This window comes from Tamandua tetradactyla, chromosome 7 (assembly GCF_023851605.1).
Source record: "Tamandua tetradactyla isolate mTamTet1 chromosome 7, mTamTet1.pri, whole genome shotgun sequence".
Lineage (NCBI taxonomy): Eukaryota > Metazoa > Chordata > Mammalia > Pilosa > Myrmecophagidae > Tamandua > Tamandua tetradactyla.
The window spans coordinates 173,769,165-173,792,329 of record NC_135333.1 but is presented as its reverse complement, the minus strand read 5'-3'; the positions used below and the strand labels follow the sequence as shown (position 1 = coordinate 173,792,329).

General features: G+C 53.1%; 1 protein-coding gene across 3 annotated transcripts in view; it reads right to left on the bottom strand.

The window, feature by feature from the left end:
• The window catches only part of STAB2 (stabilin 2), a 168,062-nt gene that overhangs the window by 85,111 nt on the left and 59,786 nt on the right, over positions 1 to 23,165 (bottom strand). For all 3 annotated transcript variants that reach the window (XM_077111830.1, XM_077111831.1, XM_077111832.1), the window contains exons 16-26: positions 22,799 to 22,852; positions 22,437 to 22,517; positions 20,336 to 20,488; positions 18,363 to 18,425; positions 15,986 to 16,072; positions 14,704 to 14,790; positions 13,715 to 13,826; positions 11,683 to 11,863; positions 10,219 to 10,312; positions 8,821 to 8,979; positions 6,067 to 6,162 (exon numbers count right to left, since the gene is read on the bottom strand). In XM_077111830.1, the coding sequence (XP_076967945.1) occupies positions 6,067 to 6,162; positions 8,821 to 8,979; positions 10,219 to 10,312; positions 11,683 to 11,863; positions 13,715 to 13,826; positions 14,704 to 14,790; positions 15,986 to 16,072; positions 18,363 to 18,425; positions 20,336 to 20,488; positions 22,437 to 22,517; positions 22,799 to 22,852 (1,167 nt within the window). The remainder of the gene's footprint in view (positions 1 to 6,066; positions 6,163 to 8,820; positions 8,980 to 10,218; positions 10,313 to 11,682; positions 11,864 to 13,714; positions 13,827 to 14,703; positions 14,791 to 15,985; positions 16,073 to 18,362; positions 18,426 to 20,335; positions 20,489 to 22,436; positions 22,518 to 22,798; positions 22,853 to 23,165) is intronic.

Below are 23,165 nucleotides of genomic sequence, written 5' to 3'. Positions count from 1 at the left end.
TCAGGTTGGGGATGTTACACTGATGCCTGTGAACGTGAGTGCCCAGCGGCCAGGGAGAATGTAGCTGTGCAGGTGCACCAGTCTGGGGGGCATAATCCTGGCATGTGCTGGTCTAAGGCATGGGGCCCTTTGTGCGCATGTGTAGAACTCTGGCAGCAGGTTGGCACTACGCCTTCGTGGACTGGGGGCAAATCTGACCCAGCTGCGCAGTTTGGCACTTTCTCAGAGCTGGGAAATGAGGCTGAGGGCTGGGCACGTGTGCGGTTCTAGGACTGCTGTAAAGTGCTGTTACCAGAGCTGAGTGACATGACTGGGGCCCTGTGTGCATGTGTGGGCCTGGAGTGCTGTAAACGGATGCACTGAGCTCAGGGAGGGTGAGGCGAGGCTGTGTGACACTATTGGCAGGGGGTGGGGTAGCCTAGGATGGAGGTCAGTGCCTGAAGCCCTTATGTTGTGGCAACAGCCTCCAGGGAACAGGGAGGGGGAGGCAGTGCTTGGGAGGGGTGCAGGAGAGGTGGGCTGGGCTGCACTTGGGGTGGGGGTGGGGGGCAGGTATGTGCATTGGGGGCTGGTGGGGTGGGGGCTTCTGGAGTGGGGGGAATGGGAGCAGGTGATGGGGTTCACGTGCGTGGGGTGTGGGGTGAGTCGCTGGTCACGGGGCTGCACCGGTGAGGGTAGCACCCATGGAACGCGGCCTGGCTCACTGTCCGTGCACTCCCGTGGGCTTGGCACCTCTGCGCCAGGCTCCAGCTCTCTGCCTCTCTGTTCCTCGGCCTCTGCAACCAGGGCTGCCACATGTGGTGCAGACGCTCTCCCAGGTCAGCCGCACTCCCGAATCGCCACCTCAGTCGCCCTCCTGTCCCTTCTGAAACTTTTCTGTGGAGCAGGGCTAATCTCAGGCTACTCTATTTGGCCATCTTCCCGGAAGTCTCGTCAACTGATTTTTGACAAGGCCCCCAAATCCACTGAACTGGGTCAGAATCGTCTTTTCAATAAATGGGGCTGGGAGAACTGGGTATCCATAGCCAAAGGGATGAACGAGGACCCCTACCTCACACCTTCAACAAAAATTAGCTTAAAATGGATCAAAGACCTAAATATAAGAGCCAGTACCATAAAACTCTTGGAGGAAAATATAGGGAAACATATTCAAGACCGAGTAATAGGTAGGTCTTCTTAGACCTCACACCTAAGGCATGAACAGGGAAAGAAAAAACAGGTAAATAGGAACTCCTCAAAATCGAATGCTTCTGTGCTTCAAAGGTAGCCAACTCAATGGGAGAAAATATTGGGAAACTGTATATCTGATAAGGGTTTGATACCCAGTATTTATAAAGAAATCATACAACTCAACAACAAAAGAGCAAGCAACCCAATTATAAAATGGACAAAAGACATTTTTCCAAAGAGGAAATACCAATGGCTAAAAAACACATGAAAAGACATTCTTCTTCATTAGCTATAAGGGAAATGCAAATCAAAATGTCAATGAGATATCATCTGATGCCTGCAAGAATGGCTGCCATTAAACAAACAAGAAACTACAAATGTTGGAGAGGATGTGGAGAAATTGGAATATTTATTCACTGCTGGTGGGAATGTGTAATGGTGTAGCTGCTGTGAAAGACATTTAGAGATTCCTCAGAAAACTAAATATCAAGTTTGCCCTATGACCTGGCAATACCACTACTTGGTATATACCCAGAAGTGCTGAAAGCAGTGTCACAGACAAACATTTGCACACAGATGTTCAGGGAGGTAGTATTCACAATTGCCAAAAGATGGAAATAATCCAAGTGTTTTCATGTAGAATATAGGGGACCTAGAAATAGGAGCTAGAGAAGGGGTAAGTTACCTAATATATACAGACTAGTTAAGGAGGTTGGACTCATATGTATGGGAATAGAGGTGATGATAGTTCATTAGTGGGTTTATAAGTAAAGGTGCCATATTAAAGGTGAATATTACTGAAAGGGGTTGTTTAGAGCCAGATACCTCATCGATTAGCACTTCAAATATAAATAAGTTCTTGTGTGAATTAGTTCAGAGGTATGACACTTGTACAAAGAGTTAATAATAGAGGGGTATATGGGAGAAAATAGTTATTACATGCTTTGCTCTATACTTAAACATAATGCATCACTCTCTTTACGCCCAAGTCTGTAAGTGAAACCATTGTCTTCCCCCTATGTGGGACATGACATCCAGGGATGAAAGTTTCCCTGGTGATGTGGAAGATGATTCCCAGGGATGAATCCAGACCTGGCACTGTGGGATCAACATTGCCATCCCAACAGAAAGGGGGAAAAGAAGTATAAATAATAAGGTATCAGTGGCTGAGAGAGTTCAGATAGAGTTGAGAGGCTATTCTGGAGGTCACTCTTATGCAAGCTTCAGTTAGACCTTGCTACCTACCATAACCTGCCAAACCCCAACCAGGACCATTCCAGCCAATCCTAAAGAACACCTAGGGCAATATATAAGATTCTACAAAGTTTCCATGCACTAGGGTAACTTTCCAAAATCTACAACCTCCAGATGGGTCCCTGGACGAGGTAAATCCTGAAATGCAGAGGGGCCAGCCCCTCCAGAACATCAACTTGTTCCACCCCTCTATCCCTTATCAGCAGGCCCTTCCAACATGAAAAAGCTAGAATGGCCATGGCCTAAATGCCCCTAAAGAGTGGGAGAAAGATCAAAGGTGATGGTGGAGTTATACAGAGAAGGTAGGGTTTAGAAATGAGTATGATTGCTGAATCATTATAGTGATATTTCTTTTAGTCTCCAGTACCTTAGAGCAGCTAGAAATAAAAACCTAAAATTGTGGAATTGTAACCCATATCAAACTCTGAAAGCTGTTCTACAACTAATTATTGTGATGTGCTTTGAAAGTTACCGCTTTTTTGTAATATATGTTACTTTTCACACAAAAGAGGAGGAATATAGCCTGCTGCATGCGGAGGGTAGCAAGGTGGGCAGCCCCTTCCAGGGCAACGCAGCAGGTTCACAGGCAGCTAAACATAGGGTCGCCATGGCAATCTCGTTTCTGGGAAAATACTCAAAAGAACTGAAAGCAGTGCCTCAAATGGACATTTACATACTGATGTCCCCGGGACATTATCTGTGACACCCGATGGATGGAGGTGGCTAATGGGTGCATGGCTGAGAAGCAGAGGGTGTGCTCTGGGATGCTTAGGGTGGAATACCGTGCGGCTACAGAAAGGGATGAAGTCGTGAGACACACAACAAGGTGAATCAACCTTGGGGACATTACACTGAGCAAAATAAGCCAGAAACAAAAGGACACCTATTGTATGGCCTCTTTGAGGGTACACTTATGGGAAAACTAGGGCCTAGGTTGTAAGCTCTTACAGCAGTCACATTTCTTCCTTTGCTTTAATTGTTATTTCTAAATTCTGAGATGGTGTGCTGGATGTGTATAGCCTGGTATTTTCCTGGAACTTTGGGTACCTGTGTGGCACCTAAGTCTCAGCGCTGGAGTTCTATAGGAATGAAAGTCAGCATGGCCACATAAGCAACTGTTAAAGAAACCACAAAGGAGATTAAGTTTGAATGAAGGGTAAGAACGAAACCAGTCTTGTTGGGACTACGGTAAATCAGAACACAGGGTAAAGGATCATTTGGAACTTCACCTACTGTAAGAGATCAAAAGAAGAGAGAGAGGTTTGTTTTGTCCAAAACCTAAATTTTCTGTAGCACTCAATCTAACTTAACCTGTCTGGTCAATTTAGTTAAATAACCCGAACAAATGGAGCCTAGATTTGAGAACGAGGTCTTGAAATTCTGTACAGCTTAATGTAATACCTGGATACATTCCAGAGAATGTGGCACAGAGAGTTTAAAAGTATTGGCAAAGTCCCTTGAGGGACTGACAAAAAAATATGAAACTATTAAATTTTTCCACCTGGGAAATCCCTGGTACTTTCTCAAATATTAGGGACTCCCAAGTTAATAGGCCAAGCCCTTGATCTTTAGGCTTGCTCTTATGAAACTTACTTCTGTAACAGAGATGCTGAGCCTATCTGTAATTATGCCTAAGAGTCACCTCCAGAGGACCTCTTTTGTTGCTTAGATGTGGCCTCTCTCTCTCTCTCCAAGCCCAGCTCTGCAAGTGAACCCATTGCCCTTTGTGGGGTATGACATCCAGGGGTGAAAGTCTCCCTGGCAATGTGGGACACGGCTCCCAGGGGTGAGCCTGGCCTTGGCACTGGGAGATTGGCAATGCCTTCCCGGTCAAAAGGGGGAAAAAGAAATGTAGCAAAGTAAGGCATCAGTGGTTAAGAGATTTCAAATAGAGTTGAAAACTACTCCGGAGGTTACTTTTACGCAAGCGTCAGCTAGTATTGCTAAATGCCATGGTATGCCAAGCCCCAACCAACAGCATTCCTATACATCCTCAAGAATACCCAGGGATCTATCTGAGGTTCCACAAAAGTTTCATTCACTAAGTTTATTTTTCAGAAGCCTAAAACTTCCAGATGGTTCCTAACCAGATAGTCCAGCCCTTCCAAGAGCAACCCTTCCCCCTAAAGTTGACATCCCTTTTCAACATGAATTATCTTGCCCAAATATCCCTAAAGATCAGGAGAAGGGTCAGAGGAGGAGGAGTTATAACAGAGAGGTTATGGTTTAACAGATGAGTAGGACTGTCGACTATTGCACTGATATTGCTTGTAGGTCTCCAGTGTCTCAGAGCAGCTAGAAGGAAGTACCTGAAATTTGGAACATAACCCATTTTTTTTTAATGTGAGTAGGTAACTGGAATAGAACTCATACCATACCTTAATGTTTGTCCTACAACTACTTGTTAAAATGCATTTTGAAATTTATTGCTTTTTTTGTGTGTATGTTATATCTCACAATAAAAAACGTTAAAAAAAAAGTCACGCCCCTCCCTGGCCGCAGTTGATGGCCTGCGCGTGGACCCAGCTGGGCTATTGGAGGCTTTTCCCCCACTACTTGGAGTCAGGACTTGGGTAGCTGATAAGTTAGTCGGTATCACTGGAGGTGGGGCTGGTGTAGCTGTAAGAACGGGCAGTCATTTACCCCAGGATGCCAGAGGAGCACTAAGATCTGGGAATGAAGACAGAGAGAGGCACCAAGACAAAGTGAATGCAGCAGAGAGAAGCGAACCGAGAGCCCACAAGGACCGCAGAGGGCCGGGGAGGAGTTGCCTTGGCCCGGGACCTTCCTGCCTGCTTCGGGCCCTGGGAAATCTGGGGCGACTTTTCCTCCCTGAGCTGCCCCGGGGAACTCCGCGAACTCCCGTTTGCTCACAGCCGCTCTGCATGGATTCCATTACTTGAAAACACAAGGTATGTGACTCCGGCACCTTCCTCGCTGGTTCCACTGCTTAGTGACGCTCTTCTGTAAGCCTGAACGTGCCCAGCTTGAATGTCTTTGCCCACTCTTCCACAACTTAGAAACGGCACAGTCTGCCCTTGAATGGAGATTTTCACCAATAATTTGAATAAAACTCTGTTATGACATTCAAGATGGGAGTCCAGTTGCCTTTTCAACTATCCTGTTGGTTTAGAGTTGCCAGAATTAGCAAATAAAAACACAGGGCAGGGCGGTGTAATTGTGGCTCATGGCAGAGTTCTCACCTGCCATGCTGGAGACCCGGGTTCGATTCCCGGAGCCTGTCCATGCAAAAAAAAAAGGAAAAGACACAGCGCACCCAGTTAAATCTGAATTTCAGAGATGAATGATGAATAGTTTTTAGCACAAGTATTTTCTGTGTGATATTTGGGGCATACTGGCGCTGAAAATTACTATTTATTTATCTGAAATTCAAATTTTAACTGGACATCCGGCATTTTATCTGGGAACCTGACTTGGTTTTTCCAAGCCTTGGGGTGGAGCGAAAGTTGCCGAATCACCACGTTCTGCTGAAGAACCCCTTGGGGGTCAGGGGGTGTTGCAACAGATTTGATCACTACAAGGCCCAGACAAGAAGCAATCTAGCCTTTTTTTTTCCCTTTCTTAAATAATTTTTTCATTCAGTAAGGAAAGCAAAAAGCCCAAACTAACCAAGTTACTCACCAATGGGTGACATTTCCCGGATTGCTCCAAGCAGGAAGTTATCGGTTCACAGTCAATCCCGTTACCTCGGAATCCCTCCTTGCACTCACAGTCGTTCTGTAATTCCAAGAACAGAGTCAAAGGGGTCATTGGAAATGTGCATCTTCTCTCTTCTGGGGGCAAACCCTCCATGTCCCCACGGCCGCCTGGCCCCAGGAAGAAGGCACTTTGGCTTGTCACATTCCACACCGCACATTGCACTCTGACACTTCCTCCCTTTCCCGAGGTCATTGGCACAGAAGTGCCACATAGAGATGGTCCCAGAGAGAACTGGACCCCAGTGAGCACCACATTGCAAATGTCGGTCCCCTTGGGACAGCCCGGCATGGACCGCTGCTGGCCTGCGGGTGCTTTGTGCAATTAGGCAAAGGCATTCGCTCTAAGCAGGAGAATTTGAGTAAGTCACCATCTCCTGGACAACCAGTGGGCATCTGGCTCACGGGTGACAGCACCTTCATGCCACAAAAAAGCCCTTCCTTCCTCTGGGGACTTAGGCCTGCCCAGGGCGCGTGCCTGTGAGAGGGTCCGGGCTGCATTTCAGCCTCCACTCGCACCTCAGCGGCTCTCCGGCCATGCACAGCTGCACCCCTGCAGTGGCTAGACTGATGGAGGTCGTACAATGTGGAAATGTGTATCTAAGTGCAGAGGAAACACAATTGTGCAGATGATTGCAACACTGTACAGGGGGCGGGGGAACCAAACCTGTGCATGAGGACCAGAAGAAAAAATGCTCCAGCATACAAATGGTGATCACGGGGCAACCTGAGAGCAATTTTAATTTTCCCTCCTTTTTTTTTTCCCCTAAATTTCTTCCACTATCACGCATTCTTTTGAAATTTGAAATATAATGAAAGGTGGAGTCATGCCTTCAATTTGGGGAAAAACAGGTGTTGATCAACTGACTGTTAAGGCACCAACCAACTTAAACTGCCTCAATTTAGAGAGGAAGACAAAGCACAGATGCATGAAAAGCAGTTTAGAAGGGACCAGTATTGGACGCACTCTGAAAAATTAGAGATATTCTAAGCCAAATGGATTAACTGGCACGTGTGATACTGTGGAGTGAGGAGGGGAGGGCAGTGCTCTGGAGGGCCCTTCCCCCTTCCTCCAGCCTCGGGGACCCTTGCGGGAGGGGCAGAGTGGGAGGGGGGAGCCGAGGAGCCACCCGCGGAAAGGACAGGGGCGGGGGGGCGGGGGCCAGGCGTTTGGGACCCAGGGGCGGCACGGGCGAGCCGTGCGTTCATGGCAAGAAGTGAACAGCTTCAATTAATGTATTTTATCTTTGATAGGTGTTATTTCCTGGTATAATTTAAAAGGTAAATATGTGTCTTACATACAGGCATACCAGTTGCAGGATGAAACGTGTATGCAATTTAAATACATGTGCACGTATACGGGACTGTGCTTGACCAGGCTCAGCTGGGGGGGGGAGTGGCCAAAACCCGTACCCGCATGGGGGGGTCAAGGGGGCACCTCTCAGCCCCCCCACACATTCTAGCCTCCGTGGCCTTTAACGCCTGCCAGCTTGTCTCTTCCCCATGGCTGTCTTTCTTCCATATCCTCAGAGCCTGGCCTGGGCTGTGGAGTGAACGGCTGGGAGGACGGATGAAAAAGCAGGAGCAGCTCCACTCACTCAGGCCTGCGTGGGTTTCGCTATTGACTTTCTAGGTTGGCTTTGGTCGGCCCAAAGGCTTAAGACTGAGGTAAAATGGGAGGATAATGAGGGTTCTGAATCTTAGCCACTTTGGGAAGAAAGAATGTTTCTTTTCCAGTTTTGAACTGGAAAGCATCATTAAAAATAAAGATAGTGAGATGGCTAACAGTTCTACAGCAGCTTTGTCATTTAAAAATATTTTACAGCCCAAAGAGGCAGTGGTGGGCACTAGGGGCTTCACTCTTTGGTACCCACGTGTCTGGGTTAACTTGCCCCCCAAGGAAAGCCCACTCGATTCCTTCCCCGCCGCGCGGCCGTCCGACTGCTGGTATATGCACAGATGCCCGAGGGCCGGGGTCACAGGGGCCGGGGCCGGGTGACGCCCTAGCACGAGGCGAGGCTCCACCACCAACAGGATGTTGCGGGAGCCGGAAATGCATCTCCCAAAGAGCAGAGAGTAATTTGGTGGGTTTCTCAGAAAAGTTCAGCCTTAGATCATAAAAGTGAGAAGGTGTAGTACGATTCAGAAGAAAGGGGCGCGGGGAAACCTGTGGCCTTGCCCCCACCCTCTGCCCTCCTCGGCTTTTTCAGGCCACACCCTCTTGCCCCCTCTTTGGGATGGTGGGGGCGCTGGGGCTCGGTGGGGAGGGGGCTTGCCTGCAGTTACCTCCCCCCCACCCTGGGGCTGCCTAACTCCTCGCCTTCTGTACAGGCTCCATGGAAGGAGGGTGGGTGAGTGTGCTGCTGAGAAGCCACAGTATGCGGCAGAGACACGAGGAGCCACCCCGGGCTGGCAGCAGGGCAGACGGCCTGGGTCTCTTGCACCGTGATCTATTTTCTGTGTGATCTGGGCAAATGGCTAACTTAGCCTCTCTGTGCCTCAGCCTCCTCCTCCTCAGGAGAGATAGCATCCTAGGTTTGTGATGACAGTTACTCCATTCTCATCGCAACAAAGCATAAAAAGCCTCAGTAAGCTCCTGCAAAGCTCCCGTGTCTAGGGGAGAAGGAAAAGCCACTGGCGGGAGCCCACATCCTCTTTGCCATCGGCCGTGCACGCTCACCTGCCCTGGGCCCACGTGCAGGCAGGTGGCGTTGCTGTGACAGCCGCCGGCGCCGGGCAGCAGGCAGTTGTTGAGCTGCGAGCAGTCTCTCCCGCTCCCCGTCCACCCTGGCCGGCACACGCAGCTGTGGGCGCCTGGGCCGGTTTTGATGCATTCTGCCTGCGGGAGATAAGGAGAAAGCACGGCTCTTGCGCCTCAGGCCAGCCGCCCGGCTCCGCAAGTAACAGGGATTTCCAGAAGTGTATTCTCGAAACACAGATGTACATTCAGGGCAGTGGACGTGATGGAAACATTTGTATTGAGGTCAGTGGAGAAGAGGAGTTGATTTTAAAGGGCACAACTGCTTGGAGCTGGCCAGCAACTGGCCACTGGTGCCAATGTCGTCACACCATTTAACGAGCCAGGGACTGTTCTGGATAGTTCTGCAGGTTTAACAGTCCTGCTGACGGGGCTCTGCTATTATCTCAGTTTTATAGATAAGGAAACTCGGGCTCCGAGGAGTGCAGTAACTTGCCCAAGGTCACACAGCTACAAAGAAGCAGGAACCTGAGTCTTATAGTGCCAGGGCCCAAGCACCCTGCACCCCACACCTCCCAGGCCCTCCCAGGATAACCACAGCAGGAGGCCAAAGGACAAGGTGGGGGAGGCCACAGGGACAAGTGGAACTGTGGGCAGGAGGCTGTCTGAGGTGGGTAGGACTCGCCCACGGGGAGTCTGATGTGTGGTAGGCAGGGGCAAGGTATTCGAGTCTGGATTTCCTCTCTGAGCTGGGAGAAGTTGCGAAGGTGTTGAAGCATGGGGGAAATAAATCCCGATTCGCTTGGAGCTGTGCTGGTTGTTATTTGGACAATGTACTGAGGGTAAGAAAACAGAAGTAGGAAGACCAATCAGTAAGTCATAGGCAAGGGTGAACATCCTGGGGTCAGAGTGTTGTTGCTGATGACGGTGATATTCGAGGGGTATTCGTGAAGGCAGTGGTGGGTTCTGGCCACATCCCTAACAGGAGTAGAACTTTGGGCAAGTCACTTAACCTCCTTGGGCCTCAGTTTCCTAATCAGGAATATGGGGATAACAATATCTGCTTTACTGGGTTGTGGGAGGAACAAATGACATCATGTATATTAAATTCCCAAATAAGTTGAAAAATTTGATTCAAGAGTTTATGGCTGTTGATCTCAATACCTGACTCGCAGGTTGCATTTTTAGGAACCCAAAGTTCCCTGCACATCTGGAGCTAGGGCAGCCCCTGGACACCTTCACTTAGCAGTGGAGGCTCAGAAGGTGCCTGGGGAACTCTACAGCGAGTCCTCCTGGCAAGGCTCACGCAGAAGCTGCAGCATGTGAGGCGGGATCAGCTGCGGCTTCTGGAAGGCAGGTTCCCCGGAGGGCCACACTCACATTGGGGCTGCAGACCCCTGGGCTTAGTCCTGAGCAAGGGTCCATTTCCGAGCAGAAGATCCCATCACCTTCGTATCCGGCTTTGCAGCTACAGCTGCAAAGGAGAATGCGCAAAATCAGATTAAAGGAGCCATGGGTGGCCACTGGGCAGGGCGCTGTCCCCACGGTTCGGACACGGTGGCTCCTCTGCTCCACCGGCCTGCAGAGAGCCTCTGTGCAGCCGTCCTGCCCTGCCCAGCCATGCCCTAGCCCAGCGGGGGCCGATGTGACCTCCTCCTCTGGTGTGGGCAGTGAGAGTCCTCAGGGGGTGCCCCTCCCTGTCCACTCTTTGGTCCCTCGGGCTTTTTCTCCTCCAAGCAGAGCATCTTCAGGGGCCTCGTTTCGTGCCAATGTGGTTTCCTGACCAACCACCCTCTCAAAGTGCCCCATCAGGACACTGGCCGTTAGATGCACGGCCATCACTCCTTTTTTCTCAACAAATTTGTAGTGCGTGCCCTGCGTAGGCATCAGGGACGCCGCGGGAATCCATCCTGCTCATTCAGGCTTATGGGTCTCCAAAAATGAACAAAATAACTGTCCATTTTCTCCAGGCTCCTGTCTGGTGGTCTTTCCCCGCGTGGACTTTCCTAAGGCCCTGTAGGACACATGGACTCACCTCTACAGGCCTCTGGGGGTGATTTAAGAGTGATTTGAGATATATGGGGTTTTGCATTAAGAACTGAGATAGACCCTAACGTCTTAGGGAGATGCGTTTCCGTCACTCAATCGTGGGGGCCAGGGGGGACATAGCCCCTGGCCTCATTCAGCCTACGTTCCAGAGGGGAGACAGGTCATAGACAAGGAAGCAAATAGCTCTGCAATTAAGAAAAGTGGTGTAAAAATAGGGCCTGAGAATTACAGATATTCTCTGCATCACCCAGGATTTTTTTGGGTGGTTACTGCCTTTGAACCAGACATTCCCAGAGAGGGAAATTTCGGCCAGCATTCTCTGTGCCCCACAGCTTGTGTCAGACAGTATAACGGAGATAAATGGTGACCCACTGAGACCCAGTCTCCTTTCACAGGTTGCTGACATTAATGCCCTTAGGAAGTAGAGGTTTTTTTAAAGGGCTGGAAAACTGGCCAACAAACTTTCACTTCCTTAAGTGATAATGATTATTTCTGTGACTAAGCTTCTATTAGGGTCTAGCCCAGTGTTGGATGCTCTCTGCTCAGTTTCTCTAACCTCCACAGTTGCCCAGCAGGGTAGGTGACATCATTTTTCCTGTCCGGGCGAGGGCACTGAGGCGCAGAGTTTAAGTAACTGGCCCGAGGCCACACAGTTGGTGAGTTTCACAGCGGAAAATGCTGCGATTGGAACCAGCCCTGCGGGAGGCTTTTCCCCACCAGAACCACACTGTCAGCTGGAGAGACCGGCCTCAGTTCACCAGGAAGTGATGAAAGGCCGTGGCCTGGAGGGCCTACCTTGCCGTGCCATTGCTGTCCTCGCAGCTGGCGTGGACGTGGCAGAACCATGCATGCGGGCCGCACGCTGAGGTCTGCATGTCACAGAACCTTCCGGCAGAGCCGTCCCGGCAGGTACCGGAGACGCAGGCCCCGTCGCTGTCGATCCTGCTGTCACACACGCCGTGCGTGCAGAGACATTCTGGAGGGGAGGAAGAGGGGTGCTCAGGCCGGGAGAGCACGCCAACAGGGGGCCCTGCACCCCAGAGTTAGGGCCGCCCTTCCTGGGCGCAGGCTCTGGGGCCTGGACAGCCGCTGCGCTGAGCTCTGGCGGGAGGCCTGTCTGGACCCGGGCCCCCTCTCGGGAGGCCCACACAGACGTGGTTTCTCCACGCCGACTCAGGCCTGGCGTGGGGCTCGTGCGCGCGCTCTCTGTGCTTTGTCACGGCAGACCGGGGACAGCCAGAGGCCAAGATTTGGCCCTGGCTTTGTCTGAGCCAGCCTGACGCCCGAGCTGCCCAGCTGCCAGTGGTCACCACAGCCCAGGAGGGGGTTCTTGTATAGCCCCTTCTCCAGGTGAGGAAACTGAGGCCCGGGAGGTGACGCCACTCGTCCGCCCAGCTGCCCTGCTCCAAGGCGGGACTCGAGCCCTGATCTCCAGGTCCATCTCCCGTCGTGACTGTAGGGGGTAGGTTGTTATGACCCCGCCACCTGCCCATCCCTGGGTCACTCTATCAGTGTCCGGCTCCTCTGCTTTGATCATGGGCCCTCAAAGCCCACAGACGCAGCTCCCCGGCCTGGCAGGAGGGAAAGGACACACAAAGAAATGAGCAGCTGGGAGCCAAGGGTTGAGGGGCTCGAAAGGCAACCAGAGGTGACAGAACCTGAGGTTTTGCTCCAGAAGAGGTCATCTGGGACGGAGAAGAGAAGAGTAAGGGGGGGGGGGGGGGGGCAAGAAAATCATGGCCGGAATGAAAGCAAAATTGAAAGCAAAAAGGAGTTTTTACAAACTTTTAAGGAATTCAGGGTTTAGTTTGCCAGGAATAAGATGCCAGAAAGAAGAGGAGGCTTCTGTATGACACAAAAATACTAACATGGTCAGGCACCATTTTTCAGGCACCCCTTAGAACTCCTTACTGGGCCAAAAAGACGGTGGGCGTGGGATTCAGAATCCCTGACTCCTTTCTGCTCTGGTTCCCGCCCACCGGGAGAGGTGGCCGTGAGGACCAACCACGGTAACTGACGGGAAGGCTTGGGTGTTTGCAATGCATGAATGGGGCTAGAAGTGATAATAAGAAAGGCTTCATTTATCAATTACTTGCTTGGTTCACTCAGTGCTAAAGCCCTAATTCATGATCTAATTTAATCCGGCCAACAACCTATGACACTATCTGCACTTTATAGATGGGGAGACTGAGGCGCAAGGAGAGACCTTCACTAGCTCACATAGCCAGCAAGTCAACAGCTTTACCTCCACGTCGGTCCGACTCTGCCACCGTGGGGAAGCAAGCACGTACCCGTTCATTGTTAAATTCTATTATTAAGTTCTAATGTTAAATTAGAAATATGTATTTAAAACCACACACACACACATATATTTACATATATACATGGTGGCATTTTAAAGAATATAATGCCTTTTTAATAATTACACAGCTGCATTTGTCGATTTCTATTGTGGATTTTCTCATGCTCTGCTGGCATCGTGACATCATGTCACGATGGAGCAGCAACGGCAGTCATAAAGGATAGCAGCTGATGTTCGCAGGGCACAGCCCATGCAGGCCTGTCCCCATCTACGAGGAGCTCAGCACTGTGCACCCCATTTACAGGAAACCAGGCACAGGGGGTGGGCACACAGCCACTATGTGGGTGTGGGGGACACCTCGAGAGAGCGGCCCTCCACCGCGGCTGCCCCTTGGAGCCCTTAGAAAGGCGGGTTCTCAGGACCCACCCAGGCCTGGTCAGTGGGAATCTGTGCCAGCTGGAACCCGGTTTGGGAACCAGTGCTGGACAGTGGCCACGGCTCAGGAGAGGGAGGGGTGACACTTACGTTGGTCGCACCGAGGTCCATACTTCTGGGGGTCAGAGCAGAGGTGACAGCGCGAGCCCTGGAAGCCGGCCTCACATGTGCATGTCCCGCGGCCGCCACGGCCATCTTCACACTGCGAGCCGAGGCCGGTGTGAGCGCCTGACGCAGGGGTGCCTGTGTGCCACGCTCTCACTTGGGGTCCACGCCACCCATGCTAACCCCTGGGGCCGGGCTGCTGACACCTGGGAGTCACTCGGGGACACCCGAGGGCACCGAGGGGCAAGGCGGGCGGGGTGGACTTTGGCGGGCTCCAACTCGTCCCGCTCGCAGCTTCGGACCGCGCGGCTCAGCCTGGGGGCGGGCACCTGGCTCCTCACCTCCCGCCCTGGAATGGGTGCCCATGGCCCAGCGCCGGCCCCGCTGCCCCCCGAGCCTGACCCGTGCCCCGTCTCCTGCCTCCACGTGCTTCCCACCTGGGGCTGTTCTGGCTCTCCTTCCCCGAGAGAGCCGGTTTTAGCTGCGGATTTCTCAACTGCACAGAGCTGCAGCGCCCCACAGGCATCACAGCTACCTTCACCTCCACACCAGAGGAATTCATGTTTGACCTTACGTTTCACTGGCTTTTGCGGAGGAGTTAAAATCAGCAATTGCCAGGCCTTGCCACATGCATATATTTAGAGTTTCACCAAATCCGAGGCCTGGAAGGGCGGTGGACCCGACCCCTGCAGGAGGAAGGCTGGGTGGGGCAGCCCTGCCCAGGTGCCCGAGGGCACGCAGTTGCACCAGGGAGCAGGGGCCAGAAGCAGCGTCAGCGGACTCCCTGCTGGGAAGCCCCCCGCCCACTCCGAAGCCCTTCTCGTGCAGATGCCCCTGCAGCAGCTGTTCCGTGTCCCTCCCTGCTGGGAGCAACAGCCAGTGCTGTGTGGTTTCTTCCTTGTTGCTGAATTGCTTAAAAGGTTATTTGTCACCTCAGCATGCGCGGAAAGCGCTCCGGGGGCTTGCCCCCTCACCTGTCCGTTTCCCGAGCAGGGGTTCGCGAAGCCTCCTGGGCACTGACTGCATTCGGGGCCGTAGAAGCCTTTGCAGCACTTCGGTATCTGGGAACCCAACACGTGACGTCCTTAGACACTCCCGAGCACCTCGGGGCAGACTCTGCCCCCCTGGCGCGCACTGGCAGCGCTGCCCTGTGCCGTCTCGCCTCTTTCTCCTGCAGATGGTGCTGGGCAGGAACTCACCAGCTACTCCCAAAGATCCCGAGAGCCCACCGTGGGTGCCTGTGGGTGCCCCTGGATGCTCACTGTGGGTGCCCGCTGTGGATGCCCATGGGTGCCCCTGGATGCTCACTGTGGGTGCCCGCTGTGGATGCCTGTGGGTGCCCCTGGATGCTCACTGTGGGTGCCCGCTGTGGATGCCTGCCATGGTGTTCATGGGTGCTCACTGTGGGTGCCCACCGTGGGTGCCTGTGGGTGCCCCTGGATGCTCACTGTGGGTGCCCACTGTGGATGCCCATGGGTGCCCCTGGATGCCCACCTGCGCCCACAGCATGAAAGGGGCAGACAAGGACCTGTGCCCAGAGCCAGGCTCATGTGAGGGCAACAGACTTTGAACTTAATAATGAAGAAGATAATTCACATGAGTGGGAAATGCTGTGAAAGTGAAGTGCCATGGTAAGGCAGCAGCGAGTGGAACACAGCTGGGCGGGGAGATAGGGCCGTTGCGGGCAGTGCGGCTGGGGAAGGCTCCCTGGGGCAGGTGGCATTGACATGGAGACCTGCAGGGTGAGCCCATCCCAGGAACACTTGGGGTACACTCCCGAGGGGTGTGCAATTCCACTTAGGTCAGGTATTGGAATGAGCAAACCCACAGTGGCAGAGGGCAGAGGCAGGCTGCCTGCGTGGGGAGCAGGGGGGGCCCAGGCAGTGCCTGATGGGTACAGGGCCTATAGGGGATGGGGGGGGCGGGCCGTGGTGATGGGCGCAGGGCACTGTCCATGCAATTAAGCCTGCTGAATTGTAGGCGTGAGAGTGGTGAAGATAGGAAAAGGTTGAGCTGTAAATATGTAAAAAATTAAAGGAAAAAAAGGGAGTGTAGGCTCTAAGCTAAGAGGGTCAGGGACCTGGGGTGGGGGGTGTGCAAGGGACGGGGCAGCCTGAGCCCCGGCTGCGACCCTGCTCTCCAGCTCTCTGCGGGCAGTGTGGCCGGGCCCTGCCAAGCCCTGAGCCGTGGATTCGTGGCACCCACAGGCCCTGCTGAGCCCTGAGCTGTGGATTCGTGGCCGCCCACGGGTCTCACCTTCACAGTGGTGTTGCAGTATCGGGCACAGCCACTCTTCAGACTCCGCGTCCTGCTGGTGTAGACACACCTGTGCGTGAACAGCTCCTGGAGGAGGCCGGGGAAGATTCGCAGTTAGCACGCCCATGTCTTTGGGGCCCTCGGCTCTCTGCAGAGGACACAGGCCACCGACACAGGGCTGGGTGAAGGGTCGGCCGCCAGGGTCCCTCTGAGGAGGCGCCTGGCCCTCCGTTGCCCTGGTATGGGTCCAGGCCCCTGCTTGCCACGGTGGTGCCTGTCTCTGCCCCTGCCCTGCCCGGGCGGCTGCCTGACACCATTTCCAGACCCACTGCCCCAGTACAGAAGTTCTGGAGCCGGGAAAAGGCCTCCCTCTAGCTTAGAGGGAGAGGGACCAAGGAAAATAGCGACAGTCTGATTTGCTTTTCCCAGGCACGGGGAGGGTTTAAATGCGCTTCCATTCTCTAGCGCCGGGTCACCCTAACTGCATGGCCACCTGTGATAGAGAACTCCACCCCCGGGACACACACGGCCAGTCCTGCTCAGGACAGACCAGGTGGGTGCTTTTTGTCCCTCTTTAGAGATGAGAAAACAGAGGCCCGGACAGGTTAGTGGCCTTTCCAGGGAGCAGTGGGGCTGACACAGGCCCAGTGCACGGACTTCAGCCCCCGGACTCGGGCGGCAGGAGACACTGGTCACCTCTGCCGGCCTGATCTGTGAAAGGGCAACAACACCAAGGTGAAGTTTTGTCATAAAAATTTAGATCCTGGATCAAACTACATGCTAAATAAATGTTTACGTCAGGCTCACTGTTCATTTTTAGGCTCTTGCTAAAAATGAGAACTTTGCAGGCTCCAAAATCATAAAATTACAGACATTTCAAGCACTCGTGAAGTCACCGAGGCTGCTGATTTCCAGCTTGAAATGTCCCTATAATCAACTATAACTGGCCTCCTTCCAAACCTCTGCCAACTGGTGCCACTTCTGCCCTGTGCAGGGTGACATGGTACAACCCGCCCCAGGCTGGTGGCGAAGGGCGAGTCCTGGGTCCTTGAGGAGGAGGCAGGTCTCGGGTTGGAGGGCAAAGGTGAGCTGAAACGGCCACTGCTTCCAAACCAGTGCGGCCTCGGCCTTCCCGGGAGGAGGGGCCCCGATGGACAACCAGAAAGCGGGACAGGAATCTTCAAGTTTTAAATATTAAAACACCCACACACCAAAACCAAAACTGCAGGGTGTCTAAGCTGCCGTCTCTGACAGGGCCAGAAATCTGGAATTTCCTTCTGCTTTTAGCCTCGAGACAGAGGGCCAGGTGCTCTTGGAAGGCAGTGGGAGCCTGACTGGAAGGGACACCCCAGCCCTGCCCTTGGGCCTCAGGGCACGGACCCAGGAGGGGCGATCGGGTGTCTCTTGGCTCCTACCCCTGCACCCTACTTCCACTCCCTTCCCGGGCCATGATGGGGTGAACTTGGGCGTTCTCTGTCCCCTTGCTTGGTTCCCAGCGGCTGCGATGACAGCAGCGTCCCGTGGGGCAGCTTCAGGCACACGGGTCCATGCCCCGTCTCGAGCGCCGCCTGCCCTCCCGCCCACGTGGGGTGACCTTCCCACTGAGCCATGGAGCTGGCTGGACACCTGGGCGTGCTTATTTGAGTGTTTTGCTTTCCTAAATATTCCGCAGCGGGATCACGTGGAAGGCGCCACGGTCTCTGCGGTGAAGAGGCCTCCTGAGCGAGGAGCCCTTTCCTAAGCCTTTGCCGCCCTCCGCCTGGCCTTGCTTGGCTTTGCCACAGATGGAGCCTGGGCATACGCGCTGGAGATGGAGCTTCAACTCTCCGTTTTCCTTTTTAGATTAAAGCGTGTCCAGATTAAAGCAAAGCAAAACTGTATCTTCTTCCGCTTGTGCCCCAGAACAACGTCGAATATCTAACTGACCCTCTGGGAGCGGGAGCTGAGCTCAACCGCACGTGAAAACGTGTGGTCGTCCCGGGGTCACTGTCTTGACGTTTCCTGTATTTCTCTCCAGAACAATGCTTGGGGAGAACAAGTACAAACGTTGGATTTTATTTAAGAAGGAAAAGTAAAAAAGGAACCTTTACCGAGTGGCTACGTGAAGTAGGTATTGTGCTTGGCTTGCCATCTATCGTAATCCCACCACTATCATTATTGTTACTTAGATGCGTAAAATTGGAGGAAAAAGGCTAAGGAACTTGTGTGGGGTTGTGAGGGGGGACTCAAACCAGGCCTGCGGGTTCCCTTTCTGCACCCACCAGCAGCAGGCTGAGAGCTGCTCTTCCGTGACCCCAAGGATCACTGCCTTTGAAGGGGAGAAGGTGGGAAGGACGGAAGCCCCCTCTCGCACGGGTGTGGTGCCGGGAGCACTCACCGTGGGCTCCGAGCTGGCAGGACACGTGCTCCGGTGCAGCAGGGAGCAGCTCACGCAGGTGCCCTGGAGGGAAGGACAGGGTCAGCGCCCGGCTCCGTACAAGGACACCGGGGTTCTGCTCATGCCCTGGGCACCGGCCTCTCTCCATATTCCACCGAGGTCTCCCAGGGAGACGCAGGGAAGGGGTGCCCAGGGCTGGAAGCAGGGTCTGAGTCTGCTGGAGCAGCGCTCCCCCCTCGACCAGTGCACACTGCTGGGAAACCCCTGGCAGGCAGAGGCCGCTGCCCAAAAGGGACACTGCAGCTGTCCGCCTGGGCCAGGGCCTGCTGCGGACATAAAGCTGTGCTCCCCAATCAACTCAGTGCCGCCGAAGCTGGGCATTGGGCCTCTGTCTGTCAGCCCCTGTGCTGTTCCTCAGCGGGCTCGGATTCAGCCATGAAGGAAGGGGCGCGTGTCTGCCAGCCCCTGGCTCCTCTCCCCGAGCTGCCCGGGCCCCAGTGGGCAGGCCTGAGGCCGGCCTTGGGCTCCCCTCCCGGGGGAGGTGGTTTTGGCCCTGCTTCCTGCAGCCCACTGTCCACTCGGCCTCAGTCATCCGAAGTGCCACACCCCCAGGCAGCTATGGTTTCCACCTGGGGACAGTGGGGGCTTCGAAAGAGCACCAGCTGCTCCTTCCCCACCTCCCCTGGAAACTCTCCATGTAATAAATTCAGATTTTAAAGGACTTAACCAAAACCATCCTAGACCATGCACAGCAAATAGATTTGACTTCAAAACCAAAGAAATTAGGAAAAGAAAACTCGACTCTAAAGCAGTTACTGGGAAATCCTTTTCCATGCAAACCAAAATTTCTTGAGTTGTAGCTCAAAGTCATGATTTGATTCTGTCCTTCGGGACAACAGGAAAGAGGAAACCCTGCGACAGGGTGGCCCCGGGCGTGTCCTTCGCACCTGGATCCCTGTGCCCGAGCGGCAGCCGCTGGACATGGGGTTCTGCAGGACGCAGTTGACCTCTGACCTCAGCCCCTCCTTTCCCCAGGGGCCCTGGTTTCCCGGTGGGGTCATCCTTGGGTGGGAGAGCCAGCTGTCTCCCCCTGGCCTTTGCTGCTCCTCGCCCTGGCCTCAGCCAGGCGATGCACATTGACGCTCGTTCTCCAAAAACCACGTCAAGTGCAGGTCACTGCGGGGCTGCCTGGGAGTGACAGTGTCTCCGCTGCTCTGAAAAAGGGGCGCTCAGGGTGGGGGCCACATATGCCGGTGGGAGCCGGCAGGCGCGGGGCAGGCCCATTCAGAGTGGTAAAATACAGCAGCACTCCTCCATGGATTAAGAATTCCCGAATCCAAGAAGCCAGCCACAGCCTCGTGCCTGGGGCTTAACCAGCTATGTCCAGCCCAGTAGGAGAAGAGGGTCCAAACAGTAACATCTATAATGTGGGGCTGGCATTCCTGGCTCAGCCGCATGTTCCAAGGATATCGTGAGAACAATCAAGGAAGTACCGGAGTGTCCTGAAAAGAGACTCAGGCCTTTGATTGCTGCTCCTTTGAGGTTGTGGTTTCCATGGAAATGCAAAGATGGCCTGTATAGCAGGGATGACACTTGGGGCGCCCTGATTAAAACCGACAGAGCCAAAAAGTTGCTATGGAAACAGGAAAGGCCATTAGAGGGCACGCCAGCTCAGAGGAAAACTGAAAATTTGGTATTTGGAAGGAGCCTCAGGAAGGCCACAGAGAAGCTAGAGCTTCTGCAGGAGAACAACTGGGCTGAGTCCCCGCCAGGAGAGTGAGCTGCGGGCCTGGAGTTGGTGTCCCAGGGACCGGGTGGGGGGACATGTGGGGTAGACTGACCCAAAGCCCTGGGAGAAGCAAACCTCCCCATCCCCGAGCTGTAGGGGGCATCTGGCATGAGCAAAACGTCTCAGGGGATTGCGGGGTGTGGCTCCGGGGACCTTTAGCGGTTTATTTTCCTCCTTTCCTCACCAGTTTCATTTCTCTCTTCAGCTCATCGCATTGGTGGGGCAGGATTGGGACAATGGAGGGAGGGATAAGAACTCCAGCCAACGTGTAAATTCGGCCGTTCTTGGCAGCGACATCCATTTCTTCCATTGCCACATTGTTCACCAGAATCTGCCCCTGCAAAAAAGCAACACAGCTGTCGTTCGGCCCTGCGGCAGCTCGGCCGCCCCCGGGCAGGTGGGGGCAGACCCCTCACTGACAGGGGCGCTTCGTTTTTGTTTTCGTGGATGGGAGGTTGCTGTTCGAAGGGTTTGGCTACCAGGGAAACATAAACCTGTCACGAGATTTCTTGGCTGACACCTGCGGGGGTGCCCTTGCTGAGATGGTCTTGCAGGCACTGGGCTGGGTGAGAGGGGCGACTTTTCCAGCTCCACGATATATCTGTGATGTGGCCTTGGACAAATTATTCCACCTCTCCAGGGTGAAGGGGGAATTCTTTCATTCAAATATATTTATTGACCCTGAATTATGCATTGCTTTAGTTCTGGGGATACATCAGAGAACAAACAAGACGAGCTCCTGCTGATGTCTTAGAGGAGGGAGCAGAAAATGAGCAGAGCAGCAAGTAATCTGGATCTCAGCATCCCCTGAGCCTGCTTTCCTGAGACCTAACAGCAGCTCCAACCTGCTGGTTGCTCAATCCGAGAGCCCGAGAGCCATCCCCGCCTCTTCTGCTTCACTCCACACATCAGCTATCTGTCAGTTCTGTTGTGTCTACCTTCAAAATACGTCCAGCATCCAACCAGTTCCTGCTCTGAGCTGCGACTGCCCTGTCCTGGGCCATCTCCCCGGGGTCACTGTAGAAGCCTCTGATTGTGTCTCCCGGCACTGGCCTTGGCTGCCCTCCCCTCTCAGTGTGCCCCTACATCACAGCAGGGTAACCCCAGGAGGTGCACATCTGCTCATGCTGTCCACCCCTCAGCCTCCTCCAAGTAAGAGCCTCCGTCCTTCCCCTGACCCTGCGGGGTCTGCCGCCCCCTCTCCTCCCTGGCGGCCTTGGCTCCCTTCCCTTTGGCTCTCCCTTGTGCCCACTCTGCTCCCGCCCAGCGACCCTGCCATCCTGGACAGCCAGGCAGGCTCCTCGCGCTGAGCCTCTGAACACGCTGTTCCCTCTCTTTGGAACACTCTTCCCAGATGCTTGCACAGCTTGTTCCCTCATTTCCTTCAGGTCTCTGCCCAGAGCTTTTCTTCTCTCTGAGGTCTTTTTGGGCACTTTATCTAAAATGTTAGCCCGCCCCCACTCCCGACACTTTCTATTCCTCTTCTCTGCTTTACCCTTTTTCTCCCCAGCATTTAACTCTCTTTCCCATACGATATATTCTATTTACTTAACTTGTTATTGTCTATTCCCCTATTAACTATGATGAAAGTTTCATGGAAACAGGGACTTTTGTCTGCTCATTGGTCCATTTCCAGCCCCTAGAATGATGCACACAGGAGAAACTCGATACATATTTGTTGAAAGGAAGAACAATCATCATCATTATTAAAAGTGAATCAAATGGAGATATCCACATGCTCAGCCTTTTGCTGATAGTACAGATCCCAGGGTTTCCTTGGCTGAATAAGTGTGTCTTCTCTGAGTTTGTAAAATGAGCCCCATTCCTTCCCACCTTGTGCGGGCTTTCCCTTCGTGGGGAGCTCTCTTCCACTCCTTTCTGTCCAAGTTCATTCCACCCTTCAAGGTTTGGCCAAAGCATCACCGTCCCACAGAGGCTTTCCAGACTGCTCCTCCTGCTATGTGCTCTCACAGCCCCAGACCTTCTTCTCCGTGCAGTTATTTCAGTTGTAATTAAATGATTAACTACTGACCTAACGGGTTGTTTAACATCTTCCCTGATGGGATGTAAGCCTGTCTTTTTCACTGCTTTAATCCTGGCATGTAGCTCCAAACCTCACACATGGTAGTTGCTCAGCAAATATTTGCTGAAAAAATTAACAAATGAATGAACTTATCATAAAGATTTTGCCCCCATGGGTCAGCGTGGAGGTGGGATCTCCTGAAGAGCCGTGGTCAGAGCCAACAGGCATGGGGCTCCCCCAGCAGCGTGGATGACCCACTTACATTCTTGGTTGTACTAAACTGGATCATCTGGTTAGCCAAGCTTCTTATGTGGGGGGTTGAAATTAGAGTGGCCACGTCAAGCTGAAATGAGAAGAGAACAATAGGTGGGGACATTACAGCAACAGCGAGAACCCTGATTTCCCACAGTCCTCATTGGAAAAAATAGCCTAATGACCACCAACTAATCAGGAGTGCTTTTGTGGCTTGGAGGGAGTCTTTGATAATGGACTCAGTAGTCATGGCCAGACTTACAGATAAAGGACAATTGACACCAATTGTCTTGAACCAAAATATTGGAATCTAAGACTTGGCCAGATATACTGAAAGTAGGAAAAACCAGGGGCAGGGAAAGTGGGACCAACCTGGGTAAACGGGACAATGTGGTATCTGATGAGTTCCAGAAGCTTCCGGGATCCCTGCAAAGGAATCACAACACAGTCAGTGAAGAAAGTACAAGACCCCCTCTTGGGGGAGTCTCCTCTAATGGATCCCTAGTCAAGAAAATTAGCTCATGATCTCTTTTCTTGGAAGATTCAAGGTGAGAAGAAGCCTATCCAAGAAATAATAACATTCACTGTTCTGAAAACATGATACGCACATCTCATTTAACCCTCCCCAAAGTTGGAACTATTATTGTTCCATTTTCTGTGTGATAATGCAGAGTTTTACAGACACGCTGTAGGTCACAAAGTTGACTGAGAATCTAGGTCTTCGTAGCCCTAGCTGTCA